The sequence below is a fragment of the Panthera uncia genome, assembly GCF_023721935.1.
Source record: "Panthera uncia isolate 11264 chromosome A3 unlocalized genomic scaffold, Puncia_PCG_1.0 HiC_scaffold_12, whole genome shotgun sequence".
In the NCBI taxonomy this organism is placed as follows: Eukaryota; Metazoa; Chordata; class Mammalia; order Carnivora; family Felidae; genus Panthera; species Panthera uncia.
This window is the reverse complement of record NW_026057579.1, coordinates 17,205,509-17,223,626: the sequence shown is the minus strand read 5'-3', so window position 1 is coordinate 17,223,626 and position 18,118 is coordinate 17,205,509. Positions and strand designations below refer to the sequence as shown.

The window sequence follows — 18,118 nt, the reverse complement described above, 5'->3', positions numbered from 1 at the left end:
TTTGGCTCATGTTCTGTGTGCATTTTTCAAGGGAATAGAAGACAGTGATGGACTTCCATCTGCCAAGGGCCGCAAGGTGTCAAGGAGTCTGGTGCTGTGTGAGAACGGGCTGCCCGGCAAGGATGGGTATGGCTGCGCCTGTCTCCCTGCAGCTTTCATCGAAGGCTGACGACACAATCGTCCTGCTTGCCCTGGGCCAGGGGTGGCTCTGGGAGTCTGTGTGGATCTGGGCTACGGTGGAGACCTAGTTGGGTCTGCAGCACTCATGGGTGAATTTATAGGAGGTGTTCCCCACCCAAATCTCAGGGAGACCAAATTGTGGGACCGGAAGCACTTGCCAGTAGAAGTTGGCCGCTGCAGTCTTGCCGAGTGGGGTGCAGTTCCACTCGTACAGGCGGGGCATGTTGCTGGCCAGGCCCTCTGTGGGCACTCAGTGTTTCTCCACCCGCTTAGAGCAGCACACCCTTTTGCCATCAGGGTGCCCTGCCTGGGACAAATTTAGAGGCAGAGCTGGGAGGAAGGTAGATGAGAGGGAATGGGCGGAGAGGCTGGAGGGTGGGTAGGTGCTGGGAGGAGCCGAAACCAAGCAGAAACCTCCTGATCACTGATGTGCCTGAAACTCAAACTTCTTCTGTGGTGTCGGGGAGGGATCATATCTGAACTCCTTAGCAGGCGCCCAGGAAAGCCCCTGTCACCTCTTTAAGATTAGCTTCCTGCTCTCTCCTACACACAGTCTCTCAGCCAGACCGGAGCAGCTCATGTTCCCTGCCCATCCCCCTTCCCCACCATCCTATCTCCTACTGAGCCTTTCTTTGCTTATGCTGAGCCACCTGCATCTAGAACATGCCTGTTTATTCTGCAAGACTCCACAAGATTCGGATCACTGTCACCGTCTCCCCGAGGCTCTCTCTGTGCCCTCTGTTCTTCAGTACTCTGTCAGCCGGTTGACCCACCTGTCTCCCATTGGTCTGTGAGCTCCTTAAGGCAAAGGGCGTGTCTTTCACGTCCCTCTTCTCGGTGCCCAGTACAGCTCCTGGCACTCAGTGGGCAAACAGTGTGGAGTGTAGGACTGAATGACAGAATGGATGGTGTTGGGCTCTTTCAGAGGGGACTTGGGTGCAGGGCATGAGCTCAGAGAGCCGGGTTCTGAGCTGGGGTGGGGGATAGGAGTCCTGTTTGGAACTGCTCTCATACTGGCTGCACTGGATCAGGGGATACTATAGCTATGTGCCCCCACAATGATAGAACAGGGAGTCTTAACATTTCCTTGGTCACTGGAGAAGGGCAGGGCCTAGGCAACCAGGGCTCAGGACACAGTCAGCTGGCAAGACCTTTCCTCACTCCTACATTAAATGTGCAGTCATTCTTTCGTGGACTCCCACTTCTCGCTCTGATACCCATCCCCCATTCTTCACATGTTTTCTGAAAAGAGAAAAAAAGGCAGGAAGAGAGAGCCCTGTCCCCTGATGAAAGGATGGGGCTCTAGGCAACCCGATTGTTTTGCCCTGAGGAAAAGGCATTTCCAGAGTTCTGGGGCCAGTGTCCTCAAGCAGCGGGTGGAAAGCTGGGGGTGGACTAAGCTGCAGGTGACACTCCTGTCTCAGTTCCACCTGTCTGGGAGGGTCATGGGACAAGAGGTGCATCCATCTTCTGGGGCTTGCCCAGGTCAGAAGTTCCTTCTGCGTAGGCTCAGTTCCAATGGCCCTCGGCTGGCAGGGCTACGGCCCTCCATGCACAGTGGCCCGGAGGTGGTGGAATGGCTTCGGGAGCTGACGCGACTGCTGGAGGCCAGAGAATATCAGTCTCGGATGGAGGGCGTGGGGCGGCTCCTGGAGCGCTGCAAGGCTGAGCCAGAGCTCATCACCGCCAACCTGGTCCAGGTGAGTGCTGCCCCTTCCCTGCTGTCTCACCTGGCTGTCCCCTGTGGGTGCAAATTCAATTTGGAAAACTCAGGACAGGGTTTGACATTGTGCCAGACCCCTCAGGGTAAAGGGAGCCCGAAAAGTACCTGCTATCCAGTTGCCTTGGTAACGCTGTGGGACTGCCTGGAAGTAGCCAAGGGGGCAAGGGCATCACCTCTTGCCAGGCCCCTTGGGACCACCCAGAGATGTCCTGGCATCTTTCATCCCTCTAGCAGGTTTATAGCAGGGTGGCGGGGGGGGGGGGCAGGGGGGGGGGGGGGGGAAGCTAGAGGTAGAGGATGCCACGGCTGAAGGCTGCTCCTGGTCTAGCCAGGCACATGATGTTTGGGGGCAGAGTATGTGTTGGCCAGGGGACTGGCCATGATGGCTGGATAGGTGGGTTAGGAGCAAGCACAGGCCTTTCACAGGCTGGAAGCAGGGGCAGATGTTTGCTTCTTCTAGGACTGAGGCTGCTGATGGTCAAGCCATGTAGCAGAGTACTTAGGGCACAGGCTTGAAGTCAGCAGCCTCGCTGTGTGATCTGGGGAAAGTTAGTGAACCTTTTTCTGCCTCAGTTTTTGTTTTGTTTTTAATAGTAAACTGAGGATGGGAATGCATGCTTCATCGGTTTGGATCGTTCCGTGAGAGTGCAGGGTACCTAACGGGATGCTCTAGATGCTTTGACGCAATGAGTGCTCAATATACAGTTGTTCTTGCCCTCTTCCCCTCTTTCCCTTTTGAGGAAGTAAGCTCCTCGTCACTGAGAATATTCTGGTGTAGTTTGGATGACCAGGAAGGCAGGAGGAATCCCTGCCAAGGGTGGTTGGTTGGGTTGTGGGCCTCCTGCCCAGCCTGGGTTCCCATGGGCTCTTGGTTTCTGTTTCCTCAATAGGTCTTTGATGCTTTCACCCCAAGGCTTCAGGACTCCAACAAGAAAGTGAACCAGTGGGCCCTGGAGTCCCTTGCCAAGATGATCCCCCTCCTCAAAGAAAGCTTACACCCTATGCTGCTGTCCATCATCATCGCTGTTGCAGACAACCTCAACTCCAAGAACTCGGGGATTTATACCGCCGCCACGGCTGCGCTGGACGCCATGATTGAGAGCCTGGGTGAGCCTCCTGCCACAGCCCTGCTTGGCTCCATTATGCAGTGGGCTCGCTCCCTGAGCCCTCCCCGGGGTGGGCTCACCCTTCCTGCTGGGAATCAGCACAGTGCTAACAGGCACTGGGGCTTTCAGGCCAAATGTTTCCCTGGAGGCTGCAGAGGATGGGGGTGGACAGCCCAGGACATGGTTGGTAGGCTTTTCCATGTCACAGCCACCTGAGGGTCCTCGACGGTAGGAGTGGAAGAGATGTGGAGATGATCTAGTCTTGCCTCCTCATAGTACATGTGACAGAAATGACTCAGCCAGGGTCACACAGTACTGAAGTGATTGAGCCAACAGGGCATGGAAGGAAAAATAGGTCAGGGTTACCAGGAAGAAGCTGGAAACAGTGTAGAGATGGTAACAGTGGGTGTGGCTTGTATGGGGACCAGGCCGGATGGCGGTGAGAGAGCAGAGCAAGTCTGCTGGGGAGGACAAAGTAGATGGGTGAGTGGACCCAGGTCCACTGATTGATTGTCTGATACAGGAGTCAGGCTGGGATCCCACTGGCTTTTGAGCATGGGATGGACAAGCATTGCCTTTGAGAAAGACTGTTCGGGGCCAGGGCTCAGGGAGGGAGGAATTTAGGATGACGGGTGGAGGGTGAAGGGGGAGTGGAGGTGGGGGTGGGATGAAAAGGAAAAGGGGGGGGGCAATGGGAGAGACATCAGGGAAGGCAAGAGCTCCTTAAGTCCTATGTGCTTCGCACTAACACATCTTGGTTCTCCAACATCGGGTGGAATTTGGGGTACATCCGCTTCTGTTCTCTATGCCTTTCGTAGATGATTAGAAAGCGATATTTGGTGTATCTAAGACGCAGACTGAAGTGCAGATGTGTGTGTGATGTAGCACATGAGTACGGTCATGTCCAGACCAGAGGAACCAAGGGTTTTCAAACCACTCTTGACTCTATGTGACCAAGCTTATGCTCGGAGAACCACCTTTTTGGCCTTGTTGCTGTATGTCCCGATGAGCACAGAGCAATGTCCTGCCTTGAGAACCCGCAGAGCATCCCCGTGGTGAGGCTGGAAACACCGAAAGGCACCCCTCCCCTCCTGGTGCTCACACCCTATGGGAGCCCAGTTCCCTGGGGCTGGACAGCAGCTGTGTCCTTGGCTGGAGCTTCCAGAAGCAGTTTCAGTTACAAATCAAAGGCCTGGTCAGGCCCTTCTCTGCCTCTTCAGTTCATAAATACTGTCAATTTCCTCTCTTCATCTCAAAGGGGATTTATGATTTGCTGAGTTTGTTGCTGTAGAACAAACAATATAAATCCAGCTTTAAATTACGGCTAGTTCACAGCGCTGCTCTGGGTAAGTGAGATTGCTGTTGCCAATAACCACGGCTCTTGGTAAATCACTGCGGGCCCTGGATTTATTGGGAAAACCTGCACCAAGCAAAATAGGCTTTAGCTATTTGAAGAGGCTAAGCACCCTTGTCTGAGGAGAGGAGCTTTAACACTTTCCTCTCCAGGTGTTATTGTCTCCACTTTCTGTCCTTGGGCCATCCTCCTGGAGCACGCTGGAGCTTTGGAACTCTGGGCTGCAGGGTGTGGTGTCTCACATTGTCACAAGGCTCAGGCCTTCTCTACCTGAGGCCCTCCTCTACCCACTTGGGTGGGACACCCTGGAAAGGGGCTGCGAGTCGGCTGCTTTTGTGATCTGACCACACCCTGAGGCAGGCTGCAGCTTCCAGGAAAGATGCCTATAGTTGTCCTTTCCTCCTGGGACAGGGTCTCCTTGGAAATGGCTGATGATACCCCCCCCCCCCCCGCCCCGTCCCATCAGTGAAAGGATCTGATGGGAGGAGAACAGAGGCAGGCATGAAGGGCACTATTTTCCTCTCTAATCCTTAGGTCAGTGTTAGGCTGGAATGGAATGTCGTTGGCCTCAGGGAGTTGGATGGAGCCCAGTAAATCCCTGGCAAAAAGCTCCTGTGGGGCCCAAAGGGGGAAGCACAGGGTCTTGGCTCCCGGTCAGTTTGAGCAGGTGCAGCAGCGGCTCTCGGGGCCATGTGGCTTTGCTGTGAGCCATACTCACAGCCCAATGAAGAGTCTTGGTTTTGGAGGTGTTTTTAACTAGCTGATTTCTATATCCAGCAAGGGCAGAAGTGGATGGGTTTAGATTGCCAGTAAGAATTCACCCCTGCCAGGGAGTACCTAGGGTAGAATCAAGCTCTCTCTGGGAATGGTTCTCATCTGTCTAGAATGGGCTGAGTCTGGCCTGCAGAGGGAAAAATGGATGCAAATAATTAAACTTTCCACTGTCCCAGGGGATTGGGTGGTAGACATAGAGACTGGGGCAGGAGTGGCAGAAGAGAAGGGTTGTAAATCTTCTCTTCCCATGTCACCCAGGTGGAGCCTGGTGGCTCTGATAGACTCTTAGCATCTCAGGGTCCCTTCTGGAAGTAGCTTGGAGCCCTTTGAGCAGAGGGAGCTTTTTTCCCAAGGCTGGTGTCACCCCCCACAAGGGATTCTTGGCTCCAGGCTGGAGAGGAACAGCCAAATGCTGTGGAGTACTTAAATGTGTAGAATCACAAAGAAATGACTCAGCAGGTTGTGGTTTGTTTCCCTGATCAACAGGGGGCCAGGAGAACAAGAACACAGTGGGTAGTCTGCCTTCTGGCACAAAGTCCAGATGACACAGCCAAACTGGGAGGTTGGCCTTCTTAAGCAAACTTTTAAGGTCCCTCTTGATTCTGGAATTCAGTGATAAGTTGACTCAACAGTCACCACATCTCTTCCAGTTCCTTGGTTTTCCCGTGGGTGTATGGGGCAGGTGGTGCGGTGGTCCACAGAGCAAGTGGGGATTTCTGCCCATGTCCCCTTTTTTGGGGGGGGGGTGAGGAAGGAAACATGTGAGCACCTTGCTCTCTGACCTCTGCCCTTTGTTACTGCTGGAAGGAGCTTGGGGTGGCATCCTTTCTACTCTGCGCCAGGACCTTCTGATTTCAGGGGAGTTATTCTGGGGATCAGGGCAGTTCCTGAGCTGGCTGGCTGGTTCTGTCTTTGGGCCCTGTGACTGGGCTAGCTACAGAAGAAACTTCACTACTTAAAACATCAGGCTGCTGACAGCCACCCCCCTCCTAGTCAGACTGAGCATCAAAAGGAGTTCTGTTGATTAGCGTGGCCCCAGGCCAGTGCTGGAGAGTGCAGATAAGCTGCGAATGGGCAGCTTCAGATCTACTTTTTTGATTTTGCTCTGACTCTGAATTCTTTACCTTATATAATCATATGACCAACATGGTATTGTTAAAGGAATTTAGAAACTCATCCATGGTGCCCCTCTAATATACCAACTGCTTAAAAATCTGTTCTATTTCCTGTCTGCCTGTGTACAGATTTCCCTTGTTAGAGATTGTAAGGTAAACACGATTTAGACTTTGCTTCTTTATCCAGTATTCCATGCTATCATGCAGTGTTCCTACTTAAAAATGAGAAGTTTACTTTCCATCACATAAAAGTCATACTTATTAATTATTGAGAAAATGGAAAATATAAAGCATTTGAAAGGAAAAAACCCTTCACCTTTAGTCTCAATTTCTCAGAAGAGACAGTTATTTAAAAAAAAAATGCTTAAATTTTATTTTGGGGGTGGAGGGCAGAGAGAGAGGGAGAGAGAATCCCAAGCAGGCTCCACACTGTCAGCACAGGGCCTGACACGGGGTCTGATGCAGGGCTCGAGCTCATGGTTTGTGACATCCTAACCTGAGCTGAAATCAAGAGTCGGATGCTTAATTGACTGAACCATCCTAGGCACCCCTGGAAGAGACCATTATTAACATTTGGCTTTTTTCATTTTAGATTTTTTTCCTGTGCAGAGTCACGTGCATGACTCTTGTGCAGAGTCACGATCATATTACACATTTAAATTTGCATCCAGCTTGGGGCGCCTGGGTGGCGCAGTCGGTTAAGCGTCCGTGAGTTCTCGCGGTCTGTGAGTTCGAGCCCCGCATCAGGCTCTGGGCTGATGGCTCGGAGCCTGGAGCCTGTTTCCGATTCTGTGTCTCCCTCTCTCTCTGCCCCTCCCCTGTTCATGCTCTGTCTTTCTCTGTCCCAAAAATAAATAAAAAACGTTGAAAAAAAAAATTAAAAAAAAAATAAATTTGCATCCAGCTTAAAAAAAAAAAAAGAAGCAGAGCGTGAGCATTTGCATATGATTACACACTGGAGTCACTTTTAACAGGTCTGTCACATGCTGGACCACATCTTGTGTTTTTCTGTTTAAATGGATCATTTCCACTTTTGCTGCAATGAACGCACCTAGCTTGGGTGGCTGTGTGGCATGTCATGATTCATGGAGTCCTGTGCTTATTGTTGGGAGTCCAGTTTGACTCCAGTTTCTTTGCTGTCACTGTCTATGCTACCATACTTTTTGTGCTTTAAAACAAGTTCTCTGGCTCCCCAGTAGCCTGAGGAGGATGTGGCCTGGTGCGCTTAGGGCTTAGCTGCATGGGACAGGTGCAAGGCCCCGGAGACCTCCGCCCCCTTGCAGGGAGGGAAGGCGAGGCCCAGGGAGGACGGGGATGTGGCCTGCCAGCCTGTAGCTGTTTTCCCTACGCTGCATGGCTCTGTTTGCTCTTCGTCCAGGCAGTGCCAAGGCCAGCTGTGGCAGCTGTGGCTCCCTTGTGGTGCAGAACAGGAGCCTGTGAAGAGCTCCGGCTAATGGAACATGGATTTTTTTTTTAAGGGTTTGGAAGTTAGATTCCAGCCTCTTAATGGTCTCTCCACCATTCAGATTGCTGAGCTTTTGGAACATTCTCAGGTAATAAGAGTAACACTAGCAGTAATAGCTGATACTTACATAGTAATTATATGCCCAGGGCAATATCCTAAGTATCATAACACGACAGCGGCTCTAAGAGGAAGATGTTATCCTCCTTTTATAGATGAATAAACTCAAGTGTAGGAGGTTTTGTCCAGTGTTAATATAGAGAAACGTGGAAGAGCCAGGATTCGGTCCAGGCGACCTGAACCCAGAGCTCACACCCTTCACCATTTATTTTCCTGTCTCTCAATAAACCTGGGTGTGACCTGGGTGGTGAGCCATCACTACAAAAGCAGACAGAGGAAGAGAGGCCATCTACTTGGGGTGTGGTGCTCTGGGGTTTATAAACCAGTTCAGGCATGCTTAATGTCTCTGCTTGAACACTTTCTGTGGTGCTAGAGCATTTATTGAGCACCTGTTGTGTGCCAGGCACATGGGAGCATTATCTGTCACAGATGTCTGTCGGATGTGCATTTTCTAGTATCCCCTGAGTTCTTTACCTGTCTCTGGCTCTGGGAGGCCATGTCAGCCACCAGGAGCGGGGTGGTCTGGCTGTGTCCAGAAAATGTCCTGAACTGAGTTTTGTTGGGGGAGAGCAAGGAGGCAGAAGTCCTTGTCCTTGGAGGTGAGCTCATGGTTAAAGGTGGGGGTGGGACAAATAGAAGCACCTGGAAAAAACAATGCAGACGACATTGATATAAAAACCTATGCTTACACGACTACAGATTGACCAAGTGGCCCTGAGACTGCTTCTCGGTAACTGCAACGTTCTAGAGGTTGGCATCTCTTTTATTTCCCAGAACAAATGATTTTAAAGACTCTTGCCTTATGGATGGAGCTTTTGCAAGCAGCAGGGATATACGTGATGTTCATGTGTACATCTCCTCCTCTGTACCCCTTCCAGCTCTCAGGAGGGGAGCTAGGAAATGGGAATGAGCTCTTAGCTAGAATTGTCGCCTGACGGGAAAAGCGAAGCTGTGCACATCCAGGGGGATGCTGAGGTATTTAAGGAACTCAGGGAAGGTGGAGCTTGTCTGGAAAGACTTCCTGCGGTGGGTCTCTAATCTCTGTCCCCTGCTAAAAGAAATCTGGCACCTTGAGTGGGTCAGCCCCTAGGATCCCAGGACCTACTTTCTGGGGGCACCTGTGGTGACACCCACACAGACCTCTGTGACAGGTGTAGGCGGGCCCTGCAGCCACACCCCCGAAGAGTGTGTTTTGTTGTTTGCATTCCCTCCCATGGGGTCATCCTGGGACTGCCGTGGTTGCGCACTGTTGGGAGCTGGGCATATGGGAGTGATGTTAGCACGCCTTTCTCAGGTGAAGGGCTACTTTCCTCACCCTGTGCGTCTTTGTGAGGAGTGCAGGACTTCAAGTTTTAATAGTGTGAGAAACCAGGAGACGTCAGCCAGAATGGGGAAGAATGAGCAGTGTCTACATTCAGCACCTGTGGGATCTTTAGAAATACGTTCAAAGAATGCCAGAAGGCTTCTTTATCCCAAAGCAGCCCCCCTGCAGCTGCCTGTGCTTTCACCATTAGTGGTTCATTCTAATAAACACTCTTTCAACAGCCAGACGGGGAAGTACCCAGTCCTCAGTCCCCACCATGAGTGTGGCTGGGTAGCAGCGAGAGCTGGTTCCGGGGGCTGGGTGTGGGGTGCTGGGATGATTTAAAAAAAAGAAAAAAAAGGTTAAAAAAATCCCTCTTTCCCCTAAACCTCCTGAAAAGTGGGTTGGGGCATGTGGAGGATAAACTCTGCTGTCTGTACAAGGATGCCATCTGGGCCGGGGTCTCACACAGGGACGTTATAGATAAACTATTGAGAGCTAATAACATGCCCCGCCCCCTGCCGGTCCTCGCACATTCCCTCCTCTGACCCAACCAGAGTAAGCCAGATGCTTCTGCTGCTGATGGGGTGACCAACATCCTGGTTTGCCCGGGACTGGGGCAACCCTCTTTTGCCCCCAAACTCAATTTTAAGGAAGCACAGATAATAGGAACCGTATCTGTGGGAGTCCATGAAGCCTCTTTGGGAGCCAGTGTAACTAACTATGCCAGGTCGTTCACTCTTCCCCCGACACTCCGTTGCGACTTGGGCATTTAACTCAGCTCCCCAACGGGCCTCTTTCCCTAGGCAGGTGTTGCAGGGACCTGGAACTGAACAGCACTGAACCAGCCACAGCTTCACAGCCACTGACCCTCTCCTTCTCTTTCAGACAAGCTTTGCCTCCTACAAGCGTTTGCTGGGCAGGTGCGCTTCCTGAGTGGCCGTGCAGTGCTTGATGTCACAGAACGTCTGTCCGGTGAGCGTCCCCAAAGCTCCTCACCCTAGCCTTCCAGTCCATCTCTGTTCTTCTCTCCCGGTATGTAGAACCACCCACTATCTTAGACCCCCAAATAATCAAATAATCCTCGCAGATCTTTAAAAAAACTTGATAATCTGCTTTTTATAAATAATTCCCACCTTATCCAAAGGTAATCTTCATTTTTGACCACAATGGGGCAGGTTTGTACGTAAACAAAATAGCTTTTAAGAAACTATTATGGGGGCACCTGGGTGGCTCGGTTGGTTAAGCATCTGACTTCGGCTCAGGTCATGATCTCACAGCTTGTGGGTTCAAGCCCTGCATCGGGGTCTGTGCTGACAGCTCGGAGCCTGGAGCCCGCTTCAGATTCTGTCTCCCTCTCCCTCTGCCCCTCCCCCACTCTCACTGTGTCTCTCTCAAAAATGAACGTTAAAAAAATTAGAAAAGAAAAGAAAATATTATGCATTTCTTCTTTGCAAACAGGACGTCCACTAAGCCATAGGGTACCTTTGTGTGAATCAGAAAAAAACAAAAAACAAAAAAACCACCTCTTCTGGGTAGACCTTGCCTCCCAGCTACATGGCTTGGTCAGCGGCAACACTGTTGTGAGAATTAGCGTTGTCTCTTTTTGGGCACGCACAGGCTGGAAAGCAGAGCACAGGCTGGATTTCAACCCTCCTTGATGCCTGCTCCAGGTGCCCGGGGGCTGCACTACGTGGGATTTGGGGCCTTGGCGGGCGTCTGCTCTGCTGTGTTCAAGCTTTGGCCGAGGAGAGCTTTGCTCCCAGGCGGTGTCTTCTTTGAGTCTGCTGTCTCCAGTGATTCTGTTCCAGGTCTGAAACCTCCGGTGACGCGGGAGGAGTCAGCACGGGGAGGACCTAGGCTTTGTGGTTGTACCGACCTGTTTGCCACGTGCCGATTCTGCTCTTGGGCAGGTTATTTAACTTGGTTTTATAATCTTCCGTGCTTACCAAAAGCCCCCCCTACCTTCTTGGGAAGGAGGCAGAAGGGCTCTGTTCTCCAGACCTCTGAGCGCCCAACCTCTGCAATGCAGACAGGCTGTGCTACCCCCGTGCTCGAGTCGTTGTGTGAGTTGTCTTCAGGACAGTGTCGAGGCTCCCTGGAGTGACCTTCCAGGCTCTCCCCTCCCCCTCCCCCAGTTACACACACTGGATCATCGAATCCTCCTAACAACCTCGTAAAGAGGCTGTGGGTGCCATGATTATCCCTTTTGTAGAAGTAAGGAAAGTGGAGCTCGGAAAGGTTAAGTGCCCAAGGTCCCTTGGCGAGCAATCTGGGCTTTGTCCCCAGGAGCCTGGCCACAGAGCCTCCGTGCTGTGCTGTCTCTCCCTGAGTGCCCTCCCTGAGTGGCACCAGCATGCCACCGGCCTTGCTGGGGGCTGATCTCCCATCCTCTGCCCTGTCCTGCCCACATGCGGCTCCCCTCCTGCAGAGAGAGCCCTTCTCCACCCTTCTTCCTCCACCTGGGTGGTGCTGGCCTGGTTCTGGCATCAACTTCTGTGTCCCCTTCCTCCCTACCCCCCTGCTTGAGTTTCGTGAGCCTCTCAGGAGCATGTCCCCCCCCCCGCCCCCCGCCCCGTGCCAGCCTCAGTCCGCACTGGGGGTGCTCAGCGCACATTGCCTGGCTGAGGATGTCATTCAACTCCTCCACAGCCCTGTCCTGCTCTTGGCCTTGCCTCTGTGCCCTGGTTCAGCCCTTTTAGTGTCCCTGGAGTGGACCCTTGGCTTCCACCCAGGTGATAGGCCTTCTCCAAGCAAAGTAGGGCCGGGGGCTAAATGCAGCCACGGTGTCATGTTGCTGGTGCCCAGGAGCCCCCTAACTGAGACCACCTGGGTGCCAGACAAGGAACACTTTTCTGTTGCTCAACATCATCATTCTCTGGGTGAAACCCTTACCTGTCCTTGTATGAGTGATATATGGGCCCCGGAGGTGGATGGCTACCTCACTTTAGATCCTCCATTTAACTGTAAATATTTTCCATCTGTCTCCAAGAGACCTTAAAGCAAGAGTTTCTACGTAGCTCTCCCGTTAAGTCGGGTCCAGCCAGGAACAGAGAAGAAAATTTCAATTGGCACAAGGTGTGGACTAATAATAGCACAGCTTAACAGGAGTAAATCTTTTGCTAATTACTTCAGCTGCCTTTTAAGCTCAAAATTTAGTGGGGTTTTCTTCCCCGTGATGACTCCCAGAAGGGCGATCGCTGCCTCTGCCCGCTTGAGGGCCCACCACCATCAGCCAGGTGACCTCCACCTTCTGTGCCCGGGGAACGTGGGCCTGACTGCAGAAGTGAGCTTCCTGGGCCCCGCTGTGAAGGCCTCGCTGCTGGGAGGGAGAGAGGTCAGGTGTGAGTGCAGCCTGCCGGGGGCCGCGGCCGAGTGACGCGGGGCAGGTTAGGGGCAGGTGAGCCCCTCACCCTTGGGTGGGCACAGGGGAGCCCTACCTGCGCCTGGTTCTGGGGATAGCTGTCTCCTCGGTTTGCAGGTGAGATCCCGTGGAGGTTTAAAAAAGACTCTGAATTATACTTGTTCAGTATAACTTGCCTCCCCCGACCTTAGGGCTGCCCCTGTGGCTTTCCTGTTAACTGTGGCCTCCTTCTCAGTCTGTCTCTGGCTTCGAGGGCTGTCTCCAGCTCCCACCTCTCTGCCCCGCTTTATGAGGCTGCTCACCCCCAACGTGGCTGGCTTGACTCACTGGGTGCCGTCCTGCCTTGCCTGGGAACGAGGACTGCCTTTCTTTCTGAGGGCTCTATGACCTTGGGGAGCCCCTGAGAGGTCCCACAGTGTGGGGTGCAGGAGCCCTGGGGGTGTGGCCTGAAAGCCAACGTACACGCTCCATGGGAAATGGCATGGCTCAAGTGCCAGGCCGAGCTGAGGGGGCCAGCTCATCCTCTCTGGTCCCCTGTTGTCCGAGGCTTGCTCCGGAGTCAGAGGGGCCCCGTGGGAAATATCCTGGGGGGTCGGATGATGTTAAGCTGGTGAAGGAAGGACAAACTGAGGTTTCACTAAAAATGAAACAAAACACACCAGCCTCTGAACTGAAGAACTCCAGGAGGATGGGGACAGCGGGGGGTGAAGAGCATGAGCCGTGGAGTCGAGGCGGGCTTGGCCTCTGCCCTCCGCCCTTGTTAGCCACGTGGCCTTGGGCAGGTTTCTTGACCCCTGAGTGTTGGCTTCCTCCTCTGCAGGATGGGCTGGTGTCCTGCCTCTTGAGGTGCTGTGAGAACAATGGAGTCATGCTGCAAAGCTCTGACCCCCAGACTCAGGACTGAGGCAGTGTTAGGTTCCTGGATGTGTGTTGGCCCAGGGAACCTTCCAGTTGCTTTGCTCCATAAATAAGTAAAGTGCTTCTCTCGGCGTTGTTTGCCCTCACCAGCCCTTCTCCTCGGCAGGATGACAGGCGGACCGCGCTGTGTAGAGCAAGCATTGTTAGCACCGATGCACTCAGGGTAATGGTGGCCGTGGCTGACGGCTGGAGCAGTGGCTCTGAAGTGACTTGGGGTAGCTCTTGAGGTGGTCTTGACCCCGGCATTTACTCTGACAGAGGGCTTGCTGGCAGGGGTAGCCTGCTTCTTGGATTTCTGGGGATTAAAAAGGGTAGAGAGGCTGGGATAACCCGATTTCAGGGGTTCGTCACTGAATCATGGGTCTGTGCAGAGCTTGATGGTTGAAAAGCACGTTCAGGCCTCCCGGATTACTGCTGGTCTTATTGTGAGGTTTGGTGTCCAGACACTGGGGAGGCCACACTGGGCTTATCTCCTGCTGCCTGTTTCATTTTTCAGAATGCTTCATTTGAGAGAGTGTTGGTTTTCCTCCCTGGTACAAGTTTTTGCTCATGTGAAGTCACATAGGTGGGAATGTGGATTAAAGTAACACTAGTCCTAGCTACTCTTTGTCACCTGCCTACCTACCTGGGCACCTCACGTACATTTATTATCTAAGCTCTAACAATCCTAAGAGTTTGGTTCAGGATGATTATCCTTAGATTAGGAACAGCCTCAGAACAGTTAGGTGGCTTTCTCAAGTCATACAGCCAGTGAATAGCAGAGGCAGTTTTGCAGTCCGGCCCTGTCTGCCTCTTTCCTCTCCCCTGGGCTGCAGGGACCAGTGACGACTGTCATGGGCTCTGAGCACTTTTGTTTTTACATACTCATTCCTTCATTAAAAAAAAAAAAAGTTAAAAATGTTATATTACAACTGATTGGTATAAACGTGAATATAAATCAGGCTGGATATCTTCATATATTTTTTTCCTCTGGATTTTAAAGAAATAACATTTCCAGGGCCCCTCCACGTGTCCCGAGCCCTAGGTCGTGTGTCTGATGGACTAGTTGGCCCTTCTGGGCTGCCTGCCCTTTGGGGGATAGAACTGGTGTCCCAAGAGAGGGCAGGGAAACAGAGAGAGAGAGAGAGAGCAAGCCTGCCTTGAGTAACTCTCCCTCTTTTCTGCCCAACAGTGCTGGTGGCCTCTGTTTACCCCCAGAAGCCCCAGGCCGTGGAGCGTCAGGTCCTTCCGGTCCTCTGGTATTTCCTGAACAACATGACGGGGAACCGTGTCCTGCCTGGGCATGGGGGGAACGTCCGCGTGGCGGTGTGCCGGCTGTCCAGGGGCCTCCAGGAACAGATGGGCTCCCGGCTGCGGCACCTGGCTGCTGGCCAGCCAAAGCAAGTCCTCAAAATGCTCCAGGAACTCTTAGACACAGAATCCCGGTGAGGCAGCCCCAGCCAACGTCACCAACAGAGGGGTGGCATCTGACAGCAAGACAACTGGCAGCTCGTGCCCCTTTCACCTGGGTTACAGACGGATCTGAAATGGGCAGTCATTATTTTTTATCTTACTTGATTTTTATGATGGAACAGTCTCCCGGCCGACTTTCTCTTAGAGTTCCAGATGCACATAGTATATTTTGAAGTAGGAATAAAGGAATTATTTATTTTTCTAAGGCTTTATTATCGTGTGCTTTTTTAACCTCAGGGAATTTTTCAATAACTAGGCTTGTGACAAAGAAAACAAGACAACAGCAAAATCAGCTGCAGATGACATTGAAACGAAGAGATGGGGAGAAAAAGGGTAGCACAGACCCCTGTGCTGCAGACCCTTTTGGCCACGGCCCCCTATCTGTGACAGACTGGACAAGCCCTCCTGAACCCAGAGACCCTGAGTTGGCCATTTAAACCCAGTCCGTTTGTTATAAGCCTGATTTGAGGTGAGTAGGGCAAACATCTCCAGGGTCATCCTGATCCTGTGGGAGGCTTCCTTTTTTTTTTTTCTTTTTTTTAAGTTTATTTATTTTGAGAGAGAGAGAGAGAAAGGGTATAAGTGGGGGAGGGGCAGAGAAAGAGGGAAAGAGAGAATCCCAAGCAGGCCCTGCATTGTCAGCACAGAGCCTGATGTGGGGCTCGAACCCATGAACCGTGAGATCATGACCTGAGCCAATATCATCAAGAGTGGGACACTTAACTGACTGAGCCACCCAGGTGCCCCTCTGTGGGAATCTTCTAATCTGTCCAGCTTCTCAAAAGGCAGGGGGAGTTTGACATTTGCATTACTAAAAGCCTTCTCAGCAAGATGGCATTCTGACTAGTTCTGCAGAGGGTCAGATGATGTTTCCCACTCAAAATACCATAAATGAAAGCACTTGGCCAAGCATAAAGCTACATGATGTGCAGATGTCGTGTGGGAGCTCTGAAATTACATGGGTTCCTCCACCAGGGGCTGGATCGGGAAGCTGGAGGGGCGTGTTGGGTACAGGATGCGCCAGAACACAAGCTGAGAGAAAGTGTTGCCCCCTGAGGGAGCAGCCAGGGAAATGGGGTCCTGCAGGAAGAGAGGGACGTCTGGGGCTGGGGCCCTAGATGCAGTGAGAGTGGCTTTGCCTTGCCTGGGGCCACTGGCAGGTTGGCAATACTGTGACCAGGAGGAATTAGAGCTCAGGTCATTACCTCAAACACACGTATAAGGTGTGAGCTGAAGGGGCAGCGTCCCATCCCAGCCAAGGAACCCAGCCAGACCCACAGCAACACTCTGGGCAGATCCAGATGGCTGAGGCCCTGAGGCCCCAGCCTCCTGCCTGCAAGTTTTCTGGCAGGCCCCAGAGGTGGACCCCGTCCAGTGTCACCCACCTCAAGGCATAATATCGGTTCTACATCACGGTTCCAAGCCTCTCCCGAGGGGAATGGCCCAGAGCTGGCTGGGCAGCCCTGAATCAACTCACTTATATATTTCCATGTTCATGGGTATCCCTGAGAAAGCCACTTTTTCATCTTGCCTGTGTGGCCAGATACAGCAAGGCCGGCTCCTACCCCCACAATGCTCTAGGGTGAGGTTGGGTATGGTACAATCATCCCGGGACTCGCTTTTAATATGTGGCTTAAGTGTGACTTTAAGTAATTCTAGCCCCAGCAGGAGCTGCTTCTCGCTAATTGTGACCCCAGCAGGGGCTTCCCAGCAGCCACTTCCCTGGCTGATTCTGACAGAAGCAGGTTAAAGGCTTGCTGGACAGGGAGTCATGAAAGATGCCCAAGAGGCTGATTTTTAAACATTTTAAAGTTTTACACAATTTAATTAATTGTGTTTGCTTGGAGTCTGAGCAGACTCTTTGGGTTTGGTCGGGAGACTGACATTTTCTGCTTGCCAAGATCCTAGAACCTGTAGGAGCCCAAGGATGTAGAGTCTGGCAGGGACTTTGAAGGCGGAAATTAAGCTCAAAGGCATCATCCTCTCTTCCCACTTCGAGGTCCTGTTTTCCAAGGACGTCTTCAAAATGGAAGCCTCCCATTCCCTGTGCTCTGTATCCACCCTCCTGGGTGGAGAGTTTGAAATAACTGAGAACCGCTGAAAAGCAACAAATAACTGCAAGGTTCTATTTTCCTCCACTCAATTTTAACTCTAGATCGAGTCTCTGGGCAGCTGGGCTCTGTGGGCAATGCCCCTGACCCAACCCCACTGGGGACGGCCTGGGTGGTTCTCTCAGGGCCTTAGGAAATTTCAGCCTCCAAAGGTTTCCCACATCATTACTCCTTAAAATTTTTTAAATTTCATTTAAAAAATAATTTTTTTAATGTCTATCTTTGAGAGAGAGAGAGAGGCAGTGGGGAGGGGCAGAGAGAGAGAGGGAGACACAGAATCTGAAGCAGGCTCCAGGCTCTGAGCTGTCAGCACAGAGCCTGACTTGGGGCTTGAACTCACGAGCCACAGGATCATGACCTGAGCTGAAGTTGGATGCTCAACCAACTGAGCCACCCAGGCACCCCTCCCACATCATTACTTTTAAAACAGGGAAGACAGCATATTATCCTCGGTCTGTCGGGAGTGCGTGCGGGAAGGAGGCCCTAATGGATGGTCAGTGGTGGGAAATGAAGATTGAGAGCCACCCCATTCTTTGCTTGGCTGTGTGTGCAGCCAGGAGCCCTACCTCCTGAAGATGTGCTTGGGGTGGGAATATAGCTTCTAGTTATGCAAGGGCCCCTGTCTCCCTCCAGTGTAAGAATTAAGGACTAGACTTGACTTGTATCTGCTTAGGACTTTCTGGGACTTTAGGAAAAGCTGCCTACAGGCCCTGCTTCTCATCTTGTTTTCTCTTCCCTGATTGATGTCGGGATCCCACCACTAGGGATTTTGATTCACTTGGTATGGGGTGGGGCCCAGGGCACGGTCTTTTCTTTCTTTTTCTCCCCCTCGGCTTTATTAGGATTTAATGGACATATAACATTGTGTGAGTTTAAGGTATACAATGTGTTGATTCGATACATTTATACATTGCAAAGTGATTACCACCATAGCCTTACCTAACACTTCCATCCCATGGCATAACTACTGTTTCTTTTTTGTGTTGAGATGTATTCTCTTAGCAGCATTCAAGTATATGATACAGAATAAGTAGCTATAATCACCATGCTGTTCATTAGGTCCGGAGAATTTGTTAATCTTACAACTAGAAGTTTGTATGCTTTGATTAGCGCACCCCCCCCCCCCCCCCCCCCCC

At 51.9% G+C, this 18,118-nt stretch overlaps 1 protein-coding gene across 1 annotated transcript in view; it reads left to right on the top strand.

Annotated features, from left to right (window-relative positions):
* The window catches only part of TOGARAM2 (TOG array regulator of axonemal microtubules 2), a 39,018-nt gene extending 23,942 nt beyond the window's left edge, over window positions 1–15,076 (top strand). Inside the window, 6 exon segments of the mRNA XM_049651922.1 lie at window positions 32–126; window positions 1,688–1,880; window positions 2,794–3,010; window positions 10,026–10,112; window positions 14,591–14,856; window positions 14,858–15,076. Of these exon segments, the coding sequence (XP_049507879.1) occupies window positions 32–126; window positions 1,688–1,880; window positions 2,794–3,010; window positions 10,026–10,112; window positions 14,591–14,856; window positions 14,858–14,944 (945 nt within the window). The 3' untranslated portion in view covers window positions 14,945–15,076.
* Window positions 15,077–18,118: the final 3,042 nt, after the last annotated feature.